Source organism: Tyto alba, unplaced genomic scaffold (genome assembly GCF_018691265.1).
Source record: "Tyto alba isolate M040663 unplaced genomic scaffold, T.alba_DEE_v4.0 Super-Scaffold_18, whole genome shotgun sequence".
NCBI classification, from domain to species: domain Eukaryota; kingdom Metazoa; phylum Chordata; class Aves; order Strigiformes; family Tytonidae; genus Tyto; species Tyto alba.
The window spans coordinates 29431969-29450502 of NW_024881280.1; the positions used below are offsets into that span (position 1 = coordinate 29431969).

General features: G+C 37.0%; 1 protein-coding gene across 10 annotated transcripts in view; it reads right to left on the reverse strand.

The window, feature by feature from the left end:
- Positions 1–127: 127 nt before the first annotated feature.
- EML5 (EMAP like 5) overlaps positions 128–18534 on the reverse strand; it is a 111050-nt gene continuing 92643 nt past the window's right edge. For 3 of the 10 annotated variants that reach the window (XM_042791011.1, XM_042791009.1, XM_042791007.1), the window contains 12 exons: positions 17066–17086; positions 13946–14119; positions 12284–12492; positions 10183–10340; positions 7763–7877; positions 7086–7274; positions 6706–6878; positions 5284–5446; positions 4291–4394; positions 1853–2006; positions 939–1039; positions 128–614 (listed from right to left, as the gene is read on the reverse strand). In XM_042791011.1, the coding sequence (XP_042646945.1) occupies positions 578–614; positions 939–1039; positions 1853–2006; positions 4291–4394; positions 5284–5446; positions 6706–6878; positions 7086–7274; positions 7763–7877; positions 10183–10340; positions 12284–12492; positions 13946–14119; positions 17066–17086 (1598 nt within the window). In that variant the 3' untranslated portion in view covers positions 128–577. Of the gene's footprint in view, positions 615–938; positions 1040–1852; positions 2007–4290; positions 4395–5283; positions 5447–6705; positions 6879–7085; positions 7275–7762; positions 7878–10182; positions 10341–12283; positions 12493–13945; positions 14120–17065; positions 17087–18534 lie in introns of those variants that run through there. The other 7 variants (XM_042791012.1, XM_042791010.1, XM_042791008.1 and 4 more) reach the window with 6 other exon arrangements.

Here is an 18534-nt window from a genome sequence, read left to right on the forward strand (position 1 = left end):
CTATTATTTTCTGCTTCTCCAGATGACGTTTCCTCTTGACCAGTCATAGAAATATCATTTCTATTATAATAATTAAACATTTATTAAAATACTATCTTTTTAAGAGTTAATATACGGTTTCTTTCAGTAATAAAATATGGAATACTCTTTTTTTTTTTCCTATGATACTCAGACCCTAAAACTTAAAGGAGAAACATTCATGCTGAAAATAGATCAATGTACAGCACTAGGTCAGAAACAACATCTCTTGATTAAAACCCCAGGATCTTCCTGTGAAACTGTACATTGACTAACAATTCCCTTTTGCCATTTAGCCACGTATTTCGTTTTCAACATCTGGCAGTGAGTGAAATACAAACCCGACTTATCCGGTACTGAGGCAGACCTAACAGCTTCAGCACGTTTGTTACAATCCATCCTCCCGACAGACTTGTCTTCCAGCCACAGATTGCTCCGTGTCTTGGGTCAGCACCATTTCTTACGCATGCAGGGCAGAGCAGAATGTCACATTGCAATCCTGGGAATTTCGTGCCTGGTACTTCATGCAGTGTCCCCTTTGCAAGTCTCCATGTCTCTCTCAATGAGGCATATGCACACATTTCCAAACAAATAAGCTGTGTTTTAAAGAAGATATTAAATATGAGACTTAAAAGGCTACAATGCTGTTCAAAGAAATGGCTAATATGGTCAAAAGAAAAATTTCAGAAGTATGATGCTCTGAATATAGATGTAAGCCTATTTTAATTTACTATATCTTAACTGTTCATATTAACACCGGGGCTATTTATTTTGTTGCAAATATCCACTGCTTTATACACAAACAGAAAAGCAAGCACACAGATAAAAATGTGAAGACTTTGAACTTGAGCTTTACACTGTTAAGGACCATCCGTGTCCGCTGCTGTGTACTTTTTGACAATAACAGAAAGGATACACACCTGCAGTCATCCCCTCCAGCACTGACCACGTATCTATCTCCACTTGTAAATCGAATGTTAGTTAAGTGGGCAGAATGACCTAAGAATCGTTTGTGTTTTGCCTGGAAAAAAAAAAATAACAACAACAACAAAAATAAACAATAATAAAATGAAAGAGTCTCAATACTGTGTGTCTTCCTAAATCAAACAAGCCATCTATGTTTTTATCTACCTTTTTATTGCGTCACATTATTTGTATAGTTCAGAATATTATATAGGTTTTCAAACGTGAAAGATCTCCTGAAGGAGAACTACTATTGAGCTGCAATGCAGGTAACAGTATCACCAAGTGAGAGGGCACCTGCAAATTAGGAACAATGCTCAATCTAACATAATAAAATGAAATGCATCTTCTCACATGATTAACCTCTTAATTTTCTGTAAAATTCCTAACACTGAAAAAATTAGTTTCATTACAAGCATGTAAGCAGTTTACACTGTTTACACGTCTCAAATCCTGAAAATTAACAGCGTAAGGGTTAGCAAAGTATCTGTAAACTCTTTAGCCATGGAAATACACATATAGGACTAAAATTACCAGCTTGTCTTTCTCCTTTGTCAAATGGATATTGGAGATGTGGATAAATAAACAAAGCTCAGGGCTTTGAGATCTTCAGTATGAAGGCACTGTGCTAATGCAGACTGGCAGACAATGTTAACACCTACAAGAGCTAATAACATGAGCTACTGCACAAAATGGGAAAACTCTGAGGTGAAGCATGCTTATGAGACTATAGAACTAAAGTTACATGGATGCATTTCAAAGCTACAAATTTAAAGAAAAATATTTCCGTCACCCATCCTCTAGAGACACAATACACGATCATAATATCAACAGTACTTCTTGTTGTAATGATACAAAACAAAGTTCTTACAAATTTTTCAGGACATGGAAAGTCAAACAGTTTGACCATGCCAAAATCATCGCCCGTTACAAGATTGATTCCCGAGTGAGAGACACAAGCACAGTTTACATCAGCTTTTTCAGCGTGCCTGGACCAGATTCCAATCACTTCATCCCCTAGAACACTGAAACAGAGGAACAAGAGATTCGTTTGAAAGCTACAGCAAAAACAATAGAGTAAGGAAATAGTAAGCAGCTCTCATACTGTAACTGGCTTCATAAAAAAAGAAGTGTTTTTTTACATTTTGTTCTTACGTATACACATCTCGTACAAGTTTTACTCTGTAATTAACTTTTTTATCATTCCATAATTGCTTCTGAAACTGATTCAGTGATGCAATTCCTAAAATAATGTGGCCCATGACAACACTAAGAGGCAGAGGTGAAATCAAGACTACCAATATTGTTCAGCGAGGCATTTGTCAAAAAAAAAAAAAAAAAAAAAAAAAGAAAGGACAATTTAAAATAGAATGTCATTGCATGAGCGTTAGATGAATAAGTTTCAGATTTTGGAAATTAAAAATTTGTATATTCTCATTATAGCTATAGTTTTCTGTTACATTTTCATATCAATTAGATGAAAAGTTTACTTGAGTTCAGTGAATATTCTTCATCATAACCAGAGAACAAGAGAGAAATTGTCCTAAATGGTAACAATTATCTTAAGCTTCCAAAACAGACACTTATAGAAAATTTCCTTTGCAAAGCCTTGTGAAAAGTTGCTTTTTATTCAGCTCTGCTTACAACGTATGTGCATACTTACAAGAATGTACAGAAACAAAAACTTTATAATTAGTTATTAGATGAGTGATTTGGGAAAATTGCTGTGATACTTTCCCCCCAACACAAAGCACAGCACCATGCATTCAGAAAGGAATGATTTACTTCAGACATACTGAATTGGGGTCTGAAAACACAGGTTTCTTGTTTTCATATCGAAGAGGTGACAAAAATGGATTACTGTGCTGGTTTGGGCTGGTATAGAGTTAATTTCCTTCACAGTAGCTTGTATGGTGCTGTGTTTTGGGTTTGCCCTGGCGAGTGCTGATAACAGAGGGATGTTTTCGTTGTTCCTGCGGAGCAGCGCTGACACAGCCAAGGCCTCTTCTGCTCCTCACCCCCCCGACCGGCGAGTGGGCTGGGGGGGCACAAGGAGCTGGGAGGGGACACAGCCGGGAGAGCTGACCCCAAGCCACCCAGGGGATATTCCACACCATATGGTTTCATGGTCAGCATTTAAAGCTGGTGGAAGAAGAAGGAAAAAGAAGGCACGGGGGCACGTTCGGGGTGGTGGCATCTGTCTTCCCAAGTCACCGCTACGCGTGCTGGAGCCCGGCCGTCCTGGGGCTGGCTGAGCCCCTGCCTGCCCAGGGGAAGTGAGGAATTAATTCCTTGTTTTGCTTTGCTTCACCTACTGAACTGTCTTTATCTCAGGCCATGAGTTTTCTCACTTTTACCCTTCGGATTCTCTCCCCCATCCCACCGGGAGGGAGTGAGCAAGCGGCTCTGTAGTGCTTAGTTGCCAGCTGGGGTTAAACTGTGACAATTACCCAACTAGAAAACAAAAAGCTACCAAAATTAGGTTTCCAGAGCCCTCTGAAATGCTCGTAATTTTATTCATGTCTTGCAGCAAACAGTCAGGATTATTATTGTTTAAAGTGGCTCCTAATGTGGAAGATTTGCAAGTATTTATTCTCATTTTTTGTCTGAGGGTGATAATCAGAGGACAATCATTGAAAGCAGGCAAAGGAGCCTGAAACAAGGCACAGGAAATGAGATTTGCATATAATAAATTATTTAAATGTGAAATAAAAATAAAAGATGGTATCATTCTTCATGTAATTTCTAAGTCTACTTTGAATGAAATATAGTAACTAAGGTATTTAAAAGTACTTTTGTATACCTTTTAATATGTAAACGTTAGTAGCAACAGTAATATACAGACACCATTAGTGTAATACTTTAAATACAACTTGAGTTACCACAGTCTTGTATTGTCTTTTCATGTTTTGATATGTTTGAATTTTCTGTGTACTCATCCCCAAATTGCTGTTTTGAAGCAAACAGTGCAGTAGTCACGTAATTTGCACAGTGCAGTGAAAAAATGCTGAGGCTGCTAGATATACATCAAAGGAAGCTAGAGATACACCGTGAACAGAAAGGCAGGCGTTAGAGAGATCAGTCTTTATCAGATTTCCTCACTGGTCAAACAGCTCTTGGTTCTGCTGAGGGAATCTGCTACCTACTGTCTTTGCTGTACTGCACTTACCTGTTCTGTTGCCAGAGCAGATGGGTGCGTTAAAAGAAAACACCTGACTGAATGAAGGGATGAAATATGCTTTTAAACAGTAGGTGCTTCTCCTGGAAGTTACAGGTGTTCTAACAGGTGTAAGCGTGTGAATCATTTACCTTGTCCAAGTTGCCCATGTTATTCGGTCAATCACAGCCTGGTCCACAAGCTGTTTTCCTGAAGGCACTTCATAGACTTGCCTTTTGTAAGACCCAGTAGAGACCTTTGAGATGACCACAGAGAAATCAGAATGCATGAACTTGCTTGAGAAGATGAAAATAGAATTGTAAAGGGCTTTGAAAAGCATTTTCTTGATAGTTATCTTTTACTCTGTAAGTAACTTAGCTATTTAATAAAACTGCTCAATGAGTTGAAAATTCACAAAAATGTATACAAGCGCAAAGCAACAAATGTCTAATTATTAACAAAATAACTGAAGCATCGCACATTCTGCACATATTAATTCTCTCTATATATTGTGTGTGCTTGTATGTATGTGTGTGAATCAATAAATATGGCAAAATAAACTTGTATTTTTAAAACTGAGAAAGGTATTCCTCTCAGCCTGTAGATGCTGATTTGATAGTGAGAGAGGCTAATTCCTCCTCTCAGATGTGAACAAAATACAGAAAGCAAAGTATGCCTACTTTATTTTGGTTTTAATAAATGTCTTGAGCCCTGTGGCTGGAAGTTGTAACACTATGATTGTGATGCTGCTCCACAAAGGCTAGCACTGAAACCATGTGTGATGCTACAATTCTGGTCAGGGATATGAAGAATTTCCAGGTCCCTGGGACTTACAAAATCACAGGCTGTCCTCCTTCCTCTTTTAAGACAGTCCATCAGCATCACAGAGGTAAAAAGGCAGTGAGACACATTACACTGATTTTGAAATCTGTTTCTCACTTCTGTGTTTATTTCTTGCATTTAATACCCAGGATAACTACTTTCATCATCCACTTATCACGACAACAAAGCAATAATCTAGTGACAGTAACCTGCTACTCCAACATTTCATTACAAAACTAAGCAGTTGTCAAAGGAGAATACATGCAGACTATTTGTCATGAGTATGTTTTCCATTCAGTATCTTAACAATTAATGACTGATACCTGGAGATAAGAGCTATCTGCAGAGAAGTCCATCTGGATCACAAAACTTGGGATATCTTTGCAATAGCTGACACGATTTAGTGTGGGACCCAAAGTCAGATCATAAAAATCCACTGCATTCTCACTGGAACCAACTGCTAAGTAACGAGAATCTGGGCTAAACCTGAACAGATAAAAGGGGTTTATGAACACAGGTTGGCACTTACAACAGATTCTAATAGTTGAGAAGCATGGGGAAATTTGCATTTCAGGTATCTGCCATCGAGAACTAAAGAGGAGAGGCAGCGTATTTAGTCTGCTAAGTAAAGTAATTTTTTAAACAAAATTTGCAAGGAACGTATATCCAGTAGAAGGTGGCAATAATTGTGGCACAGCTGTCACATACAAGTGAACTGGGAACATCTCTGGAATAACTCTGTTCATTATCTGATCTCATTACCTTCTCAGCTGTCTAACAACTTTGTGACATGCCGCTGATGTTTTCGACTGTCTAATACTACACTTACAAGGCTACAGACTAGAAAAATTCAATGCTGCAAATGAAGAAAAGCCAGCCCTTCTAGATGACATGTACTGAATAAAACGTCATGAAATCACACCTGTAATCTGCCCAATCTTTCTCTGCACAGTGGTTTCTTCCCTTCACTTTTCCCTTCTAGTCCTGAAACTCAGTAGCTTCCTGAGCTGAACAAATTCCTCATAGCTCCTTTTCCCCTCGGGACATTTTTTTTATTTCTGTTATCTCTGAGACATACCTTGCTTTCTGATTCCAGCAGCCCCCTAACGCCTAGCAGGGCTCTCCTGCCCTCCTGCAACAAGGTCCCTGTTTGCTCCTATCTCTCCCACTCATCCCATTTTGCTCTCCAGAAGCTTCCCTTAGCTGATGATTATCTATTTATCTCACAGAAGGAACAGTCTTGTCCTCCACTCAGGAAACAGAAGCAAAATTTTACTTCTGCTAACTCCTTTCTACCAAAACATAATGAAGAACCCACAGACAGGCATTTCCATTGTCTCTCACAATCCAGTTTTCATCTGTAAACTTCTGATCTCACTTTACCTCCTGCACATCATCTCACCCTGCTCCTTTTCACACCTTCTCATCTGCCCCCTGATTAGGATGCCCATTTACTTTCCTACTCACCCTTCATTTCAACTAATCCTTGGCAGCATATTTCTAACACTCCTGCTACGGTACTGCCTGGTTTTTGACTCACTGCTATCTCTTATCTTCATGTACCTCCTCCTTCCTTTTTATTCCTAGTATCAGAGTAATCACACAAACTTCACAATTCACTCATTGATTCCAGCTCTCTGAAATATTACTGCAATGCTCCTCAGAACACAAAATTGTGTTTTTAAAAATCAAAATAATACAATCGCTAGAATACTACAATAGACAAAGGCAATGTATTTTCTGACCTGATATCCTGAATCGCTGATCTTCTGTCCCTTTTTTTCCCCCAAATTTTTAGAGAGGTCACAAGCAAAATAATAAATTCTCCATTTTTCATTCCAATAGCTACCATATCTCCTTCTGGGCTGTAACAAACAGTACGAGCTGCGTGTCCTAAGCTGACTTTGTTCAGCATCTTCTGTGAAGAAATAAAAACCCAGAAAAGGAAATGTTTCTATTTGTTCATATTTCAAAAGTATCTTATGCTAACAGTTTGCCACTATCACATGAATTTTTCTCAAAATACATTAGAAACCATGTTGCAAGTCCCCAGCACCACTACAAGTCTAGGATTTTTTTTTTTTTTTTTTTTTTCACTAAACAACAACTATTCTCCAACACCTACCTTTTCAGCAATATCCCAGAGTCTTACTGTGCCATCTTCTGCAGCAGAAAGGAAAAAATCTCTGGAAGGATGCGTTGCTAGGCCCCAGATTGGTCCATCCATGTGACCATTAATTAGAATGTTACATGCAGCATTTTTCTCTCCAACTTCAATTATTTCGGCATTTCTTGTCCCAACGAGAATTTTCCCCTTGAACAACAGTGAAAGAATTATATCTGATGTAATACATTAACTACTTGTGATGAACAGTAATAAAGATACAGTCCAAAGCTATAGTTCTGTCAAGGTTTGCTGAAATCAAGTAATCAAATATTCAAAGATAATTTACTTTTTAAACTCCGCTATGATTCATGAAAGTACAAAGCTGTATATAATCATGATGCTAGCCGAGTTATTGCTTGCAAGTCAGATATTTGAAGTGGGAAGGGAAAAAAATAGAAAACAAATCCTTAGTCTTTAATAAAAATATACACAGAATAGTATCCTAAGTAAGACTAAGATCTCGTGAAGTATCTTTTTTTTTCTGCTGTAAAATCAATTGTAGACAGTTTCTCGCTCAACCTTTAATTTCAAGTACTAATTATAAGAGAAAGAGGAAGCAATTTATCATATATTTAATGCTGCAAATCAATCCAGAAACTAGAAGCTTTATTTTAAAGACATGATGCTTTCTTTACCTTGCCTCTACAAACAGATCGAACGCAGTCTGTCATTTGCCCTGTCTCTAGTCTGAAGGCACGACATCGTTTCAGTTCTTGATCCCATAGTTTAACTGCTCCTCCTTCCTTTGAACTATGAAGAGATCGGGAACAACCATGAGTATAATGGCTGGCACAAAAAACCCCGAAGTATGAAAGAACTATATTATTTAATGTATTGTAAACAAGGCATTTTAGTATGTTTTAAATCATTTGTTTTTACTGAACAGGTGACGTTAATATGCTGAGCCTCCCGGCTAAGAAATACTAATTCGAAGTTGAAATATGATTGCTGCTAAGCTTGGTCTGAATTAGTAGCTCTTAGGGAATTTGTCTAGTCAAAGGAACAGTTAGGTGTGTGAACAAAGTGCCATCTTAATAATAAGACAGGCAGAGATGATCACAATATAGTTGAAGGAAAGAGGAAAGAGAGGTATTTTACTGCCGTGAAATATACGACAAAAGATTTTCAGTTCTGTGAAAATTTCACTTTTTCACTGCTGTGAAATAAATTACAAAGATACAGAAAAAAAAAAAAAAACAACAAACCAGTGTTAATTGCACAGATATCCAACTAATAAGTATTAATCATGAAAGCACTAAGTATATCCCACTCACTTTCAAGATAACTAGTATTTCAGTAAAAATCACATTAAAATAAAGTTTCTAAAAAGGAGATAGTGTTTAACAAAACAGTTATAAATCTGTTTAGCTGGGACATGTTTTATCTGTCTTCAAAGAGAAAAGAATCTTCCCCAGCAGAAAAGAAAATATAATGTTCCACAATATTGAGCTGCAGTTACAACTTTGAATACTGAACAAAACCTGAGAAAACTCCAGGAAGTTTAATCACAATTATTGCTTTTGTACTATTATTACTAAAAGAACTGTAATGTATTATAAATCACTAGTTCTTACAATGCAATATTATTTGCTTCCCAATAGCACTGTTTTGACATATAATTGGCCATCATACTCAGCAAAAAGATTTTATGAAAAGAGGTTGGTGAAGTGCAATTAAGAATGCCAAGGCAGAAGCAAACACACAATTTTCCTAAATGTAGAGTTTGTTTTGTATACTCTCAATATTCCATTTTCCCACCGAAGAAGAATTACATTATCTTACTGTTATTCATCACTATTTCTTTCAGGTCAAATATCAGTTATTAAGAGGCTCTGAAGCTAAGTGGTAGAAAGAACATTCTCCAAATAAAATCATGGTGATATTTTATAAATACTAGAAGAAAATATTTCAAGCACAGGAATAAGTAAGTTTTCAGCTGAGTCTGAATATCAACCAGGATCTTTAAGGACTATTTAAGGAAAAGGTAGTAAGTGGTCTGTGTCCTCCAAAATAGGGTTGCTATCATGCCATCACATGGACTGTACTACAGTTGAAGCATTTTTTTTTTCTTTTATCATTTCCAAGGTGCTAAGAAAAAAATAAAATGCTTGAAGAGATATTTTGCTTACAACCCCAGAAATAAAGGATGTTGCTGTACCTTAGATATGAGAAGACAGTTTGCCACTGCCATCATAAGTAAACAGGATCCTTCCTTTAAAAGAAGCTGTGCTTAATGCTATAATATTTATCATTCGTTTATTTAATCACAATTGTGCAAATTACTTGAACTAACAACATCAGTTCAACTTCAGAAAAAGAAGTAACCCACCCAGGACTAGGTGACTTTTTGATGCCTAAAGCTGTATTTCAAACTGAATGTTTTTGCCTTCTCTCAAAAATAATACTGTTGTGGTAAATACCACTGAACAATTTAGTAACATGATAAGGTGATTTCAAGGCTACTTTTTATGATAATAGTTCAGGCCTTTCAGCTTAAGGAGGGAGAACTGTGTCATCTCTTTGATAACCGTGTATTTATAGTTGGAGAAACATTACCAGACTGATCTAATGCAATATAAGTGACAATACAATGCAACCGATAATCCAATCACATACTTAATTTTAAACTTGCCCATTATTTTTAACTAAAATAATGTAAAGTCATCATAAAATGCCTGAAGAAGCTTGAGCATGTGCTTTAGAAAGATGACTGTTACCTAGAAGTTAAAATTACGAAGAACTACTTGCACAGCCTTTAGATTCTGATTCATCCCCCTTGACTTCAGGTACTTAAGCAAGGCACCCAGGTCAGGATCCTAGCGACTCTTGTATTTCTCTTATAATCACTGGAAAAAAATAGGTACTTAAAGCTCATGTGGGCTTACCTGCACTTTGGAGGCGGCAGCTACTTTTTTTCCTACCACCCATTCAGGGATCCGAAAATGACTACTCTTCTAGCTGTGATGTCTCAACTGCCTAGTGTTAGATGGGATGAATCCAAGCCACTTTTAAAGAACACATGGGCATGCACAAAAAAAGAAAAAAGAAGACTCACGGCCTTTCTTTGCCTCCTGTGACAATCAAACCATCTCTTAATGTGGTATACATTGTGAAAACAGGTCCATTGTGAGCTTTGGCCACAATTCGTATCAACACATGATCTTTCCAGACACAAACATCTCCACTGATAGTACCTGTAAATGTCAAGTTATTCTGAAAAGGGGAAAAATATACTCATCATCTGATTCTAAGTAAGGCAGGAAGAAAAACATTCAGAAATAAAGATCATCACCATTTGCGTTTAGGCTAGAGTGCTTTTATTTGCTGCTAGAGAAGAGCCAATTGTGGATGGGGTAATAAGAACCTATAGGGTCAAAACAATGAGCTACTATATTCTTTGTCTGAAACTTGCTTTCTTGTAGCTAGTAGGTGCTGCACTGAAGGAAGAAATGCAATGACTTAAGCTTCAGCCATATGGTTGTCTATGTTATCAGCCTATCAGGTGTGCAAAGTGTGGTAAAAAAAAAACAGAAAACCATGAACAGATTCGACATTTCACACAAACAGGCAATTTGTACCCCCTTGCTATGTACATTACGCTTGCAATCACATTTTTGTTGTTAAGTGAAAGTACTCACTGGATTACAGTAACCACTAGTTTATGAAGAAAACTGTTGGACTTAACTCAGAACTAACAGCTGTCTGTTCTTTACATCTGCTTCCTGGTTTTGAAAGGTAATAAAAATAATTACTTCTGAAATTTAAGGGCAGTTTATTAGGATACACCTAAAACCAAAAGAAACTGGTTCTTGAGGAAAACTGTTTTAGTAACTTGAATGAACAATCCTCAAATTCAGTATCATGCTACTGTTTTAAGAGTACCAGTACAAGCGTATAGATTTTGAAAGAACACTTTCCTTGAGGTGGATAGATGTTCTACATCTTTTTTTTAAAGGGGTGTGGGGGGAAGTGCCCTAATAAATGAGTAAGTAAGAGAGGACTGGAAATTAACTTGGGAGCAGATCCTCTGATCATCCTCACAGCATAACTGTTGAGCTGTTTCCAACTCCTGTTTAGGAGCATCTGAACTAGTTCTGAGACAAAATCAAGAAGGAAAAACACTCCCAGAACTGCTCCTTATAGGAAGTATGGAAAACACACCAGGTTTGGCTTTATTCAGTTTCCACAGATTTTTAGAAAATCCCTGCAAGCTTTGTATCCTCAAACAACCTCATATCATACTCCAGGACATTCAGCATACAGTCTGATTTTCACACTAAGAATTTGCCCCTCTACAAGAAAGTTCACAGAGGTTTCCCAAACCCCAGAATTAATGCCTGGGCTGTGCATCTCTCATAATTTGGAAGATATACTGTTGCTTTGTAGGACTCTCTCTTAAATCAGAGGTACCTGAAAGATGCCACTCTGGAAAAAGATAGTCTCATGAAAAATTAAGCCAAAGGCCAGTTAGTTTCAAAAATCAATTTCAATAGTATAAATTCAGTCTGGACCAAACAGGCAGATGAGCAAGCAGGACAGGAACATGCATAATAAAAGAGAAGCACCACTTCACAAAAGAAATCTATGGCTAATTGCCCAGCTGAAGAGATCAGTGCTGCTCATACAGAGCAACTTCTAAAATGTCAAAGACGTGGAACTCAGCAACAAGGCCTGCATCTGTCAAAAAACACCCCAAAGCAAAACTAAACTCTACTGAGGTCATCTAACAGTCACAGATGTTAACAAATGCCCTAGGACAACGCTGCTCTCAGATCATCCGTGAGTAGTAATGCAGATTATAATACAATCACCCCCAGGCAGGCATAAAATTAGCCTAATTTCTACTATTATTTTTTGCAGTCTAGAGCCTGCTGTTTTACTCAGATTAAATACCAAGCAGTGTGTTATCAGTCCAAAGCACCTATGTGTGTTTATTTTGAAAACATACAAATCCATCTTTTTTCTTTTCCGTTCTAACAAAAGCTGGTATTAGTTCTAACTAGCAGGCAAGTATTAGAAACGCTAAACTGAGTATAATAAAACAACTGAGATACTCATTAGCAGGTTAAAAAAGTCTCATTGAACTGAATAAAGGCAGAAGAGTCAAAAAACTTTTTGTCTGTATGCATTTTAAAGCAGTTTGTTAAGGTACGTACCGCTCCAAAAGCTACAGATAGCATCGTTTGCATTCGGGCATCTTCTATGGAGCTCAGCAGCCCTTTTTTACTGAGAAGAGCTCTTCCAGCCAGTGTCCAGAACCTCACATGTTTTACTCCCACAGAAACAAACTGGGTGTCTGAATCTGGTCTGAATTCTGCTACAAATATACGCTGGTTATGACCAGCTCGGCTGGCAATTTTGGCACCTGTCAGAAAGAAAACGGACATTTTGAATTTGCTGAGAAAAATATACATTTCTAGTTTTAAAAAAATATAAAAATCATGGAGAATTGTCTTGGTTTGGGCTGAAACAGAGTTAATATTCCTTTTCAGGGACTAGATGAGTCATGCAAGAACACAGAGGTTGGGAAGAAAAGCACAAACTGATCCTAAATTAAAACCAAATTAAGATGCAGATCAAAAAAAAAAAAAATTTCGTAAGACCCAGCAGCACAGTGTAGCTCCTAATGAAGGTGCCATCTACTTATAATTTTCAATCTCCTCAGAGATACAAAAGATTTAGGAGCTCAGATCCAAGTAAATTTCCATCTCCTCTTAAAATTCCTATGACTCCTCTGAAGATCCCAAACTCTGGACAAATTACAAGACACTAATGAATGACTTCTCTGCAAATTTTGTCCAGAGTTAGAAAATTTCTTTCTTTCTGAAGAAAATGCTGAAACTGACTTCGTTATATATGGTCTTAGATTCAAAGGTAATGCTTTTCCAATTTCTTCAGACGTGTTAAAATCAGACATTTTGACCCACATGGAGATTCCTTGATCTGGATCCTTAGCTGCCATGCTGAATCTGTATCAACTCTTAAGAATAAGCACAGGCATGTTCTGATTGAAAAAGCAGTGAATTGCTGCATGGGCTTTTACCACACATCTTTCATACTACCTAAGATTGTATAAATACACATTTGACATTGCATCCAGTTCCACAGGATCTAGCAGACAAGCTGTGAAGGATTACTTTTTATTAACTTGATAGCTGATCTTTAAACTTCTGAGTTGATCAACAGAAATCTCCAAAGAGAGAGGAAATAAACTCCTAAGTATTAGAGAATCAGTTTCATCATCTGGACATGGCTGTGACAGACAGAAAGGAGATGAGGAAAGGAGCTGACCAAATCGCTTTAGCCTGAATCTTGAACCCAGATCAAAGCCTATCTGAAAACATGTAGCGTAGTTTAAGACACAAATTACACAGCTGCACAACAGAGCTATACTGTCATCACATTTCTGCAAACTGCAATTTTTGGGGGATAATTTTAGGAGTAAAACCACATAGTCAGTAATGAGACCTTAGAGAAGAATAAGAACAGAAAAAAACAGAAAAATTCAGGGAGCAGCAAAGAAATGACTGGGGCAAAAAAAAAAAAAAAAAGTATGAAGACTACAATTTTAATTATTCTAACAGGAAATCAGCAAACTGTCTTGATCTTTACACAACAGTTCCAAAGGAGATCTATTTAGTAGTTACTAGAGTGGGTAAGTACATTTATTTTACCTCTTCTTGTACAGTGCATACTGCATAACATTTATTGTAATAATTTTCGACCTTCTGGTGTTTTTATGTTACAATTGCTCTTGACTCAAACCAACATACCTCTGTCAATATAAACACATTCCACAAAAACAATCACTTTCCTACCTTCCTGCCACTTCCAAATGGTAATGGTATGTTCAGGATCCAGCCCTACGGAGAGCAGCAGTTTGCCAGTGGCACTAAAACTGACTGAGCAAACACCCTTGGAATGGTAGCACCGCAGCACCGACAGTGTCTGCTTGTTCATTGCATCCCACACATGAATAGAAGGAGCTGTAGCTGCACAAATATGAAAACATGTATTTAGTATATGTTTTGAAAATGGCTAATGACTGGCTTACTGAAGCAGGTAATATTTTTAATAAGACAAATAAAATTGTGTTGGTCAGATGGGGGCGAAAAAAAAAAAAAAAAGAAAGAAAAGAAAATAAAGGAGATTTTGGCCTCCCCTTGGAAACCAATTTATGGCAAACACTAAGTAGAACTAAGGAGCTGGTCTCATTACACTACTGGAGATGGAAACTTCGCTTAACCTCTGCTGGATTCCTGAAGCACAGCAGAAGCTCTCAAGTAAGCAGTCTTCTATTTTTTTCCAAGTAAAACTTAGCTCAGCATGCTAACTCAAAAACCTTCAAAAATACTGAGTAGGTCACTGTTGTGGTTTGACATCGCGCCACTCACATAAACCCAGCGCAACCACCAAGGATGTAATTTCTACTTGGGGCTTCTGGACAACTGATACCTACGGAAAAATTAGTTTACAGTGAAAGGCCAAAATGTCCTTTTCTACAAAACGGCCATCTGTCTGAAATGCATGATCTCTTAGGCAAGCGTCAGCTGAATAACCAGCTTGCTTACCAATGCAGAAGAACTAGGGTATTTAATTTAGTTTTCATTGTTTAGACTGCAAGTTCTTTGCAGTAAGAACTGTCTTTCTATGCTACTAACATATGTGATTAGTTCTGTTATAATGACAGCTAGGGTTTTTTTCCCAAATTCAGTGCTTTCTCCAAAGATCTTGCAATCCATGATTAGTCTGAAATCTCTGAATAGCATCTAGGGCATTTCCTGGACAGTAAGATTCTCTATCAAACTTCTTTCCTTCTGATCTCTAGTAATTCTGACTGCAGAGTCTGGAGGTTAACTGGTTATTGTCGTAGACCCAAATTCACATAAACTAAATTCTATTTTAGCTCCATGCTTTGTGTTTCTGATCAGCTAAATCTAGTCCTTCAAACGCACACATACGATGGGAAACAGTAGGCACAGGGACCTAGGTAAAATTTTAGCCACATGACACTAAGTTTTTGAGCACAATTCCACAGCTGTTTCAGAAGAGTCTTTAGAACAATCCTCCTAATTTCTTCTCTTTCCCATTTGAATTTCCTGTCATGGCACCAACATGCTGTTATCACCACCTTTTGAGAGGTACTACAGCATAGTATAGACATTCCATTAAAACAAAAAGGACAGGCGCTGGCAACAACCGACACGTCTCAATATTTTCAGCAAACTCCTTGCTTGTCCTCATGGGAAGCTGAGGGAAGGGAAAGCTTTATTATAGCTCTGAACTGTTTTTCACTCTTCAGCACTCTTTCAGGTAAAATTCTGTATTGCCCTTGACCTGTGCAACTCTCCTATAAACTATGGACATATAATTTTTCTTTTGGGTGGCAAGCAGAAGCTATCACCTAGATTTCATAAATAACTGACAAAAAATTTCAGAGCAAGATTTGCAGGACAGAGAACTTGGACTCTTGAATCTTCCTACTTGATGGTGTTCTGCTGAAAGTCTCTGTCCTGACATCGTGTCCGGATTGTGGAGTACCCCAGCTGCTCAACACTTGCTCTCACAAGAGAGATTTTCTAAGGTGTCATCTCCTTCTGGGAGAAGTTAGATAAAGCTACCATGGACTGGCAGGACAAAAAATAATCTTCAGTAAGATGAAGCAAATCTATACCAAGTCATTATGAAACTTAATTTGCCATTCCAGCCTATAACAAACAGTATTACTGTTTCAAGAACCCCTGCATCACTGTAGACAACAGAAAATTGTAACTAGAAAAGCAAAAGCTGTCAGTAAGAAAGGTGCCAAATAGCCACTGATAAATTTTAAGTGAAACTATGCAACCTTCTCATGAAGGCAGGCAGCAGCTTGGATTCCAGACTAATGGTTCCATAAAGAAGAAAAAAGTAAGAGTACTGGTTTCAGGCAGCGACAACAAAATTTAGTAATGTACACAAGCTCAAACTATAGTTGCACTAGGAAGAAGGCAAGTGAGAGAGGGAAAGTCCCCAGGCATTATATACAGGACTAGAGATGTTCTCTCATATAAACAACCATATCATCACCGTTTCTTTTATACAGTTTAAAAGTGTGGGAAAATCTACCTATATTCTTCCTCCCATCCTTAGAGCAAGCACAATTTGGCATATTTAAAAGAAGTCAACACACATTAAAAATGCCATTGTACATTTGTTCCTCACAGAACAAGCTTTAGATCCACATGAAGGTTATTATACTCTCTAGGTACGCATGAACACACATTTATGCATCTCTGAAGATGTGTCACGAGACAATTATGGCTGCTCAACAATGAACTCATTCACACATGATGGTGATGAACTTTTAAGATTACAGTTGAAAAAACAATGTATTAATAAAAAAATAGCTCAGTCAAGACTATCAAACTGTCAAAGACCCAAAATGATACAGAAAAAATTAAAGTGACATCATAACAAGCATTTTGGATCAGTGGTAATAACTGCATGACAATCATACATGTGAAAGGTGATTGGTTTTTTCACTCAGTCACCTAGGCCTCCTCAATGGAATTTACTTTAGAAATGCTTATTTAAAATTATATTCAATTGAGTGTCTAAAACAAATGTTAATTGTCAGCCCCAACATGTCTAGAAAACCTGCAAACGTACATAAGAATGCTGCAGTAGCAGTATGTATTAGAACTCACTAATCACTGGGCGGCAAGAAGGGAGTATGTTACAACAAAAGCAGTTTTTAATGTGTTCTAACATTTTAATTGTTTCTGTATTAACATTTTGCTGAGCTGTATTGGTTTATATTCAGTGCTGACAGTAATATGACTGACACAGGGTTTTAATGGACTAAAAATTATTTCACGTCACTTATTGTTCTTTAAAGCTGTAAATGGCTACTAGATAGTCTAACTACACCTGAAGATGTCAAAATTTTATTCCCTTACCTGACATATCTGCTGAGTCTCCTGTAATGGAAAAGCAGCAGAAAAATAATTAGACCAGAAATAAGATAAGCGCTAAAGAAAATATATGCCACATTTAGTGTAATATCTTAACACACACCTTGATGTCATCTCTGCATCGCAGTAGCACCAATACTGCTTTTAGTGTTAAAGATGAACAATTACTGACAAAAGGCGGTCACATCAGAAATAAAAATTCGTAGAATTAATATATTTTGATTTCCATTTTGAGTTACAACACAAAAATCTAGTTTTGGTGTATGTTGAGTCTCTCTCTGCCAAACTAAATAAAAAATATATTTTACATGTTACTGATATTTTAACAAATTAAGTGGGAAAAAAACGCTGATTGCCATTCTGCTAAGAGGTAATGTTTGAGTCTGATCTTGACAAACGGCAAGTACACCCAATGTTCTTCTATAGGAGCATTAAAAAAATCATGATTATAAAAGGTTCAGGTACTGGAAAGTGTTACCAAGACTCTGCATAACAGCATTACAGTTTAAAATTACTTGAAATAATGCTTCTGTAAATCTTTTGAAGATTTAAAACATAACGGTGAAACTAGGTTTGTGCCAGTCTTATCAGTAGCAACAGTAGCAGCAGTTAAGTATATTCTTTACGGTGTATGTACTCCTTAACATCTGTTCAGTATCTAAAAACAAACGTTGTTTGAAGATATTTTGCTTCAGCTCATTTTTCAGCTTTAATTCTCTCCTTAAAACCATGTTTCGTGGTTTAATTTTTGTCATCTGCTCCTGATTTGTATGCCTTAATCCACATTACAAAAGTTAAAATTGCTCTACTGCTTGTTGACATAGAAATTATTATGAAACAAAAAAAGCGTTCAGTGTGCTGTGTTTCTTCTTGAGTAAGACAAACACTGAAGAAAATCCATGAAAAGAACAAATTTTCACATTATGCCAACATTCTTCCTGTATATTCTATCATATGGAAAGGCAAACAGGGCCAGATTAAGAAATATGCTGAAAAAGCAAATTCCTAAAGATAATAAAAGGTTTGTAATTCCTGCAAATGTTCTTTGCAATTAAACCATAGGCAAAAATCTGCTGATATTTCTTTCCATTTAAATAATTTCCATTAATGACTTCTTTAAATTTATGTGAGGCAAGAATCTCATCAAGAAATGCAGATACTTTAAGCTAAACTGTTACGACTATCAGTAAGTCAATTTTAGTAAGACATGAACCCAAAAATCCAAAAGACAGAGGGAAGCAGGTAATAAACTGACAAACTGACCATATTTAGAAGAAACACCTAAAAAAATCCTACGGATAAAAAGAAAATCTATTCTGGTTAGAATAAACTAAGGGGTTTTTTTATATTCTATGTGCTAAGGAAAACAGTGTGGTTTTAAATCTGCTGAGAAAGAACTGAAGGTATGGAAACTGCAGTTGAGTTGCAGGACTACAAAAATTACACTATTCTGC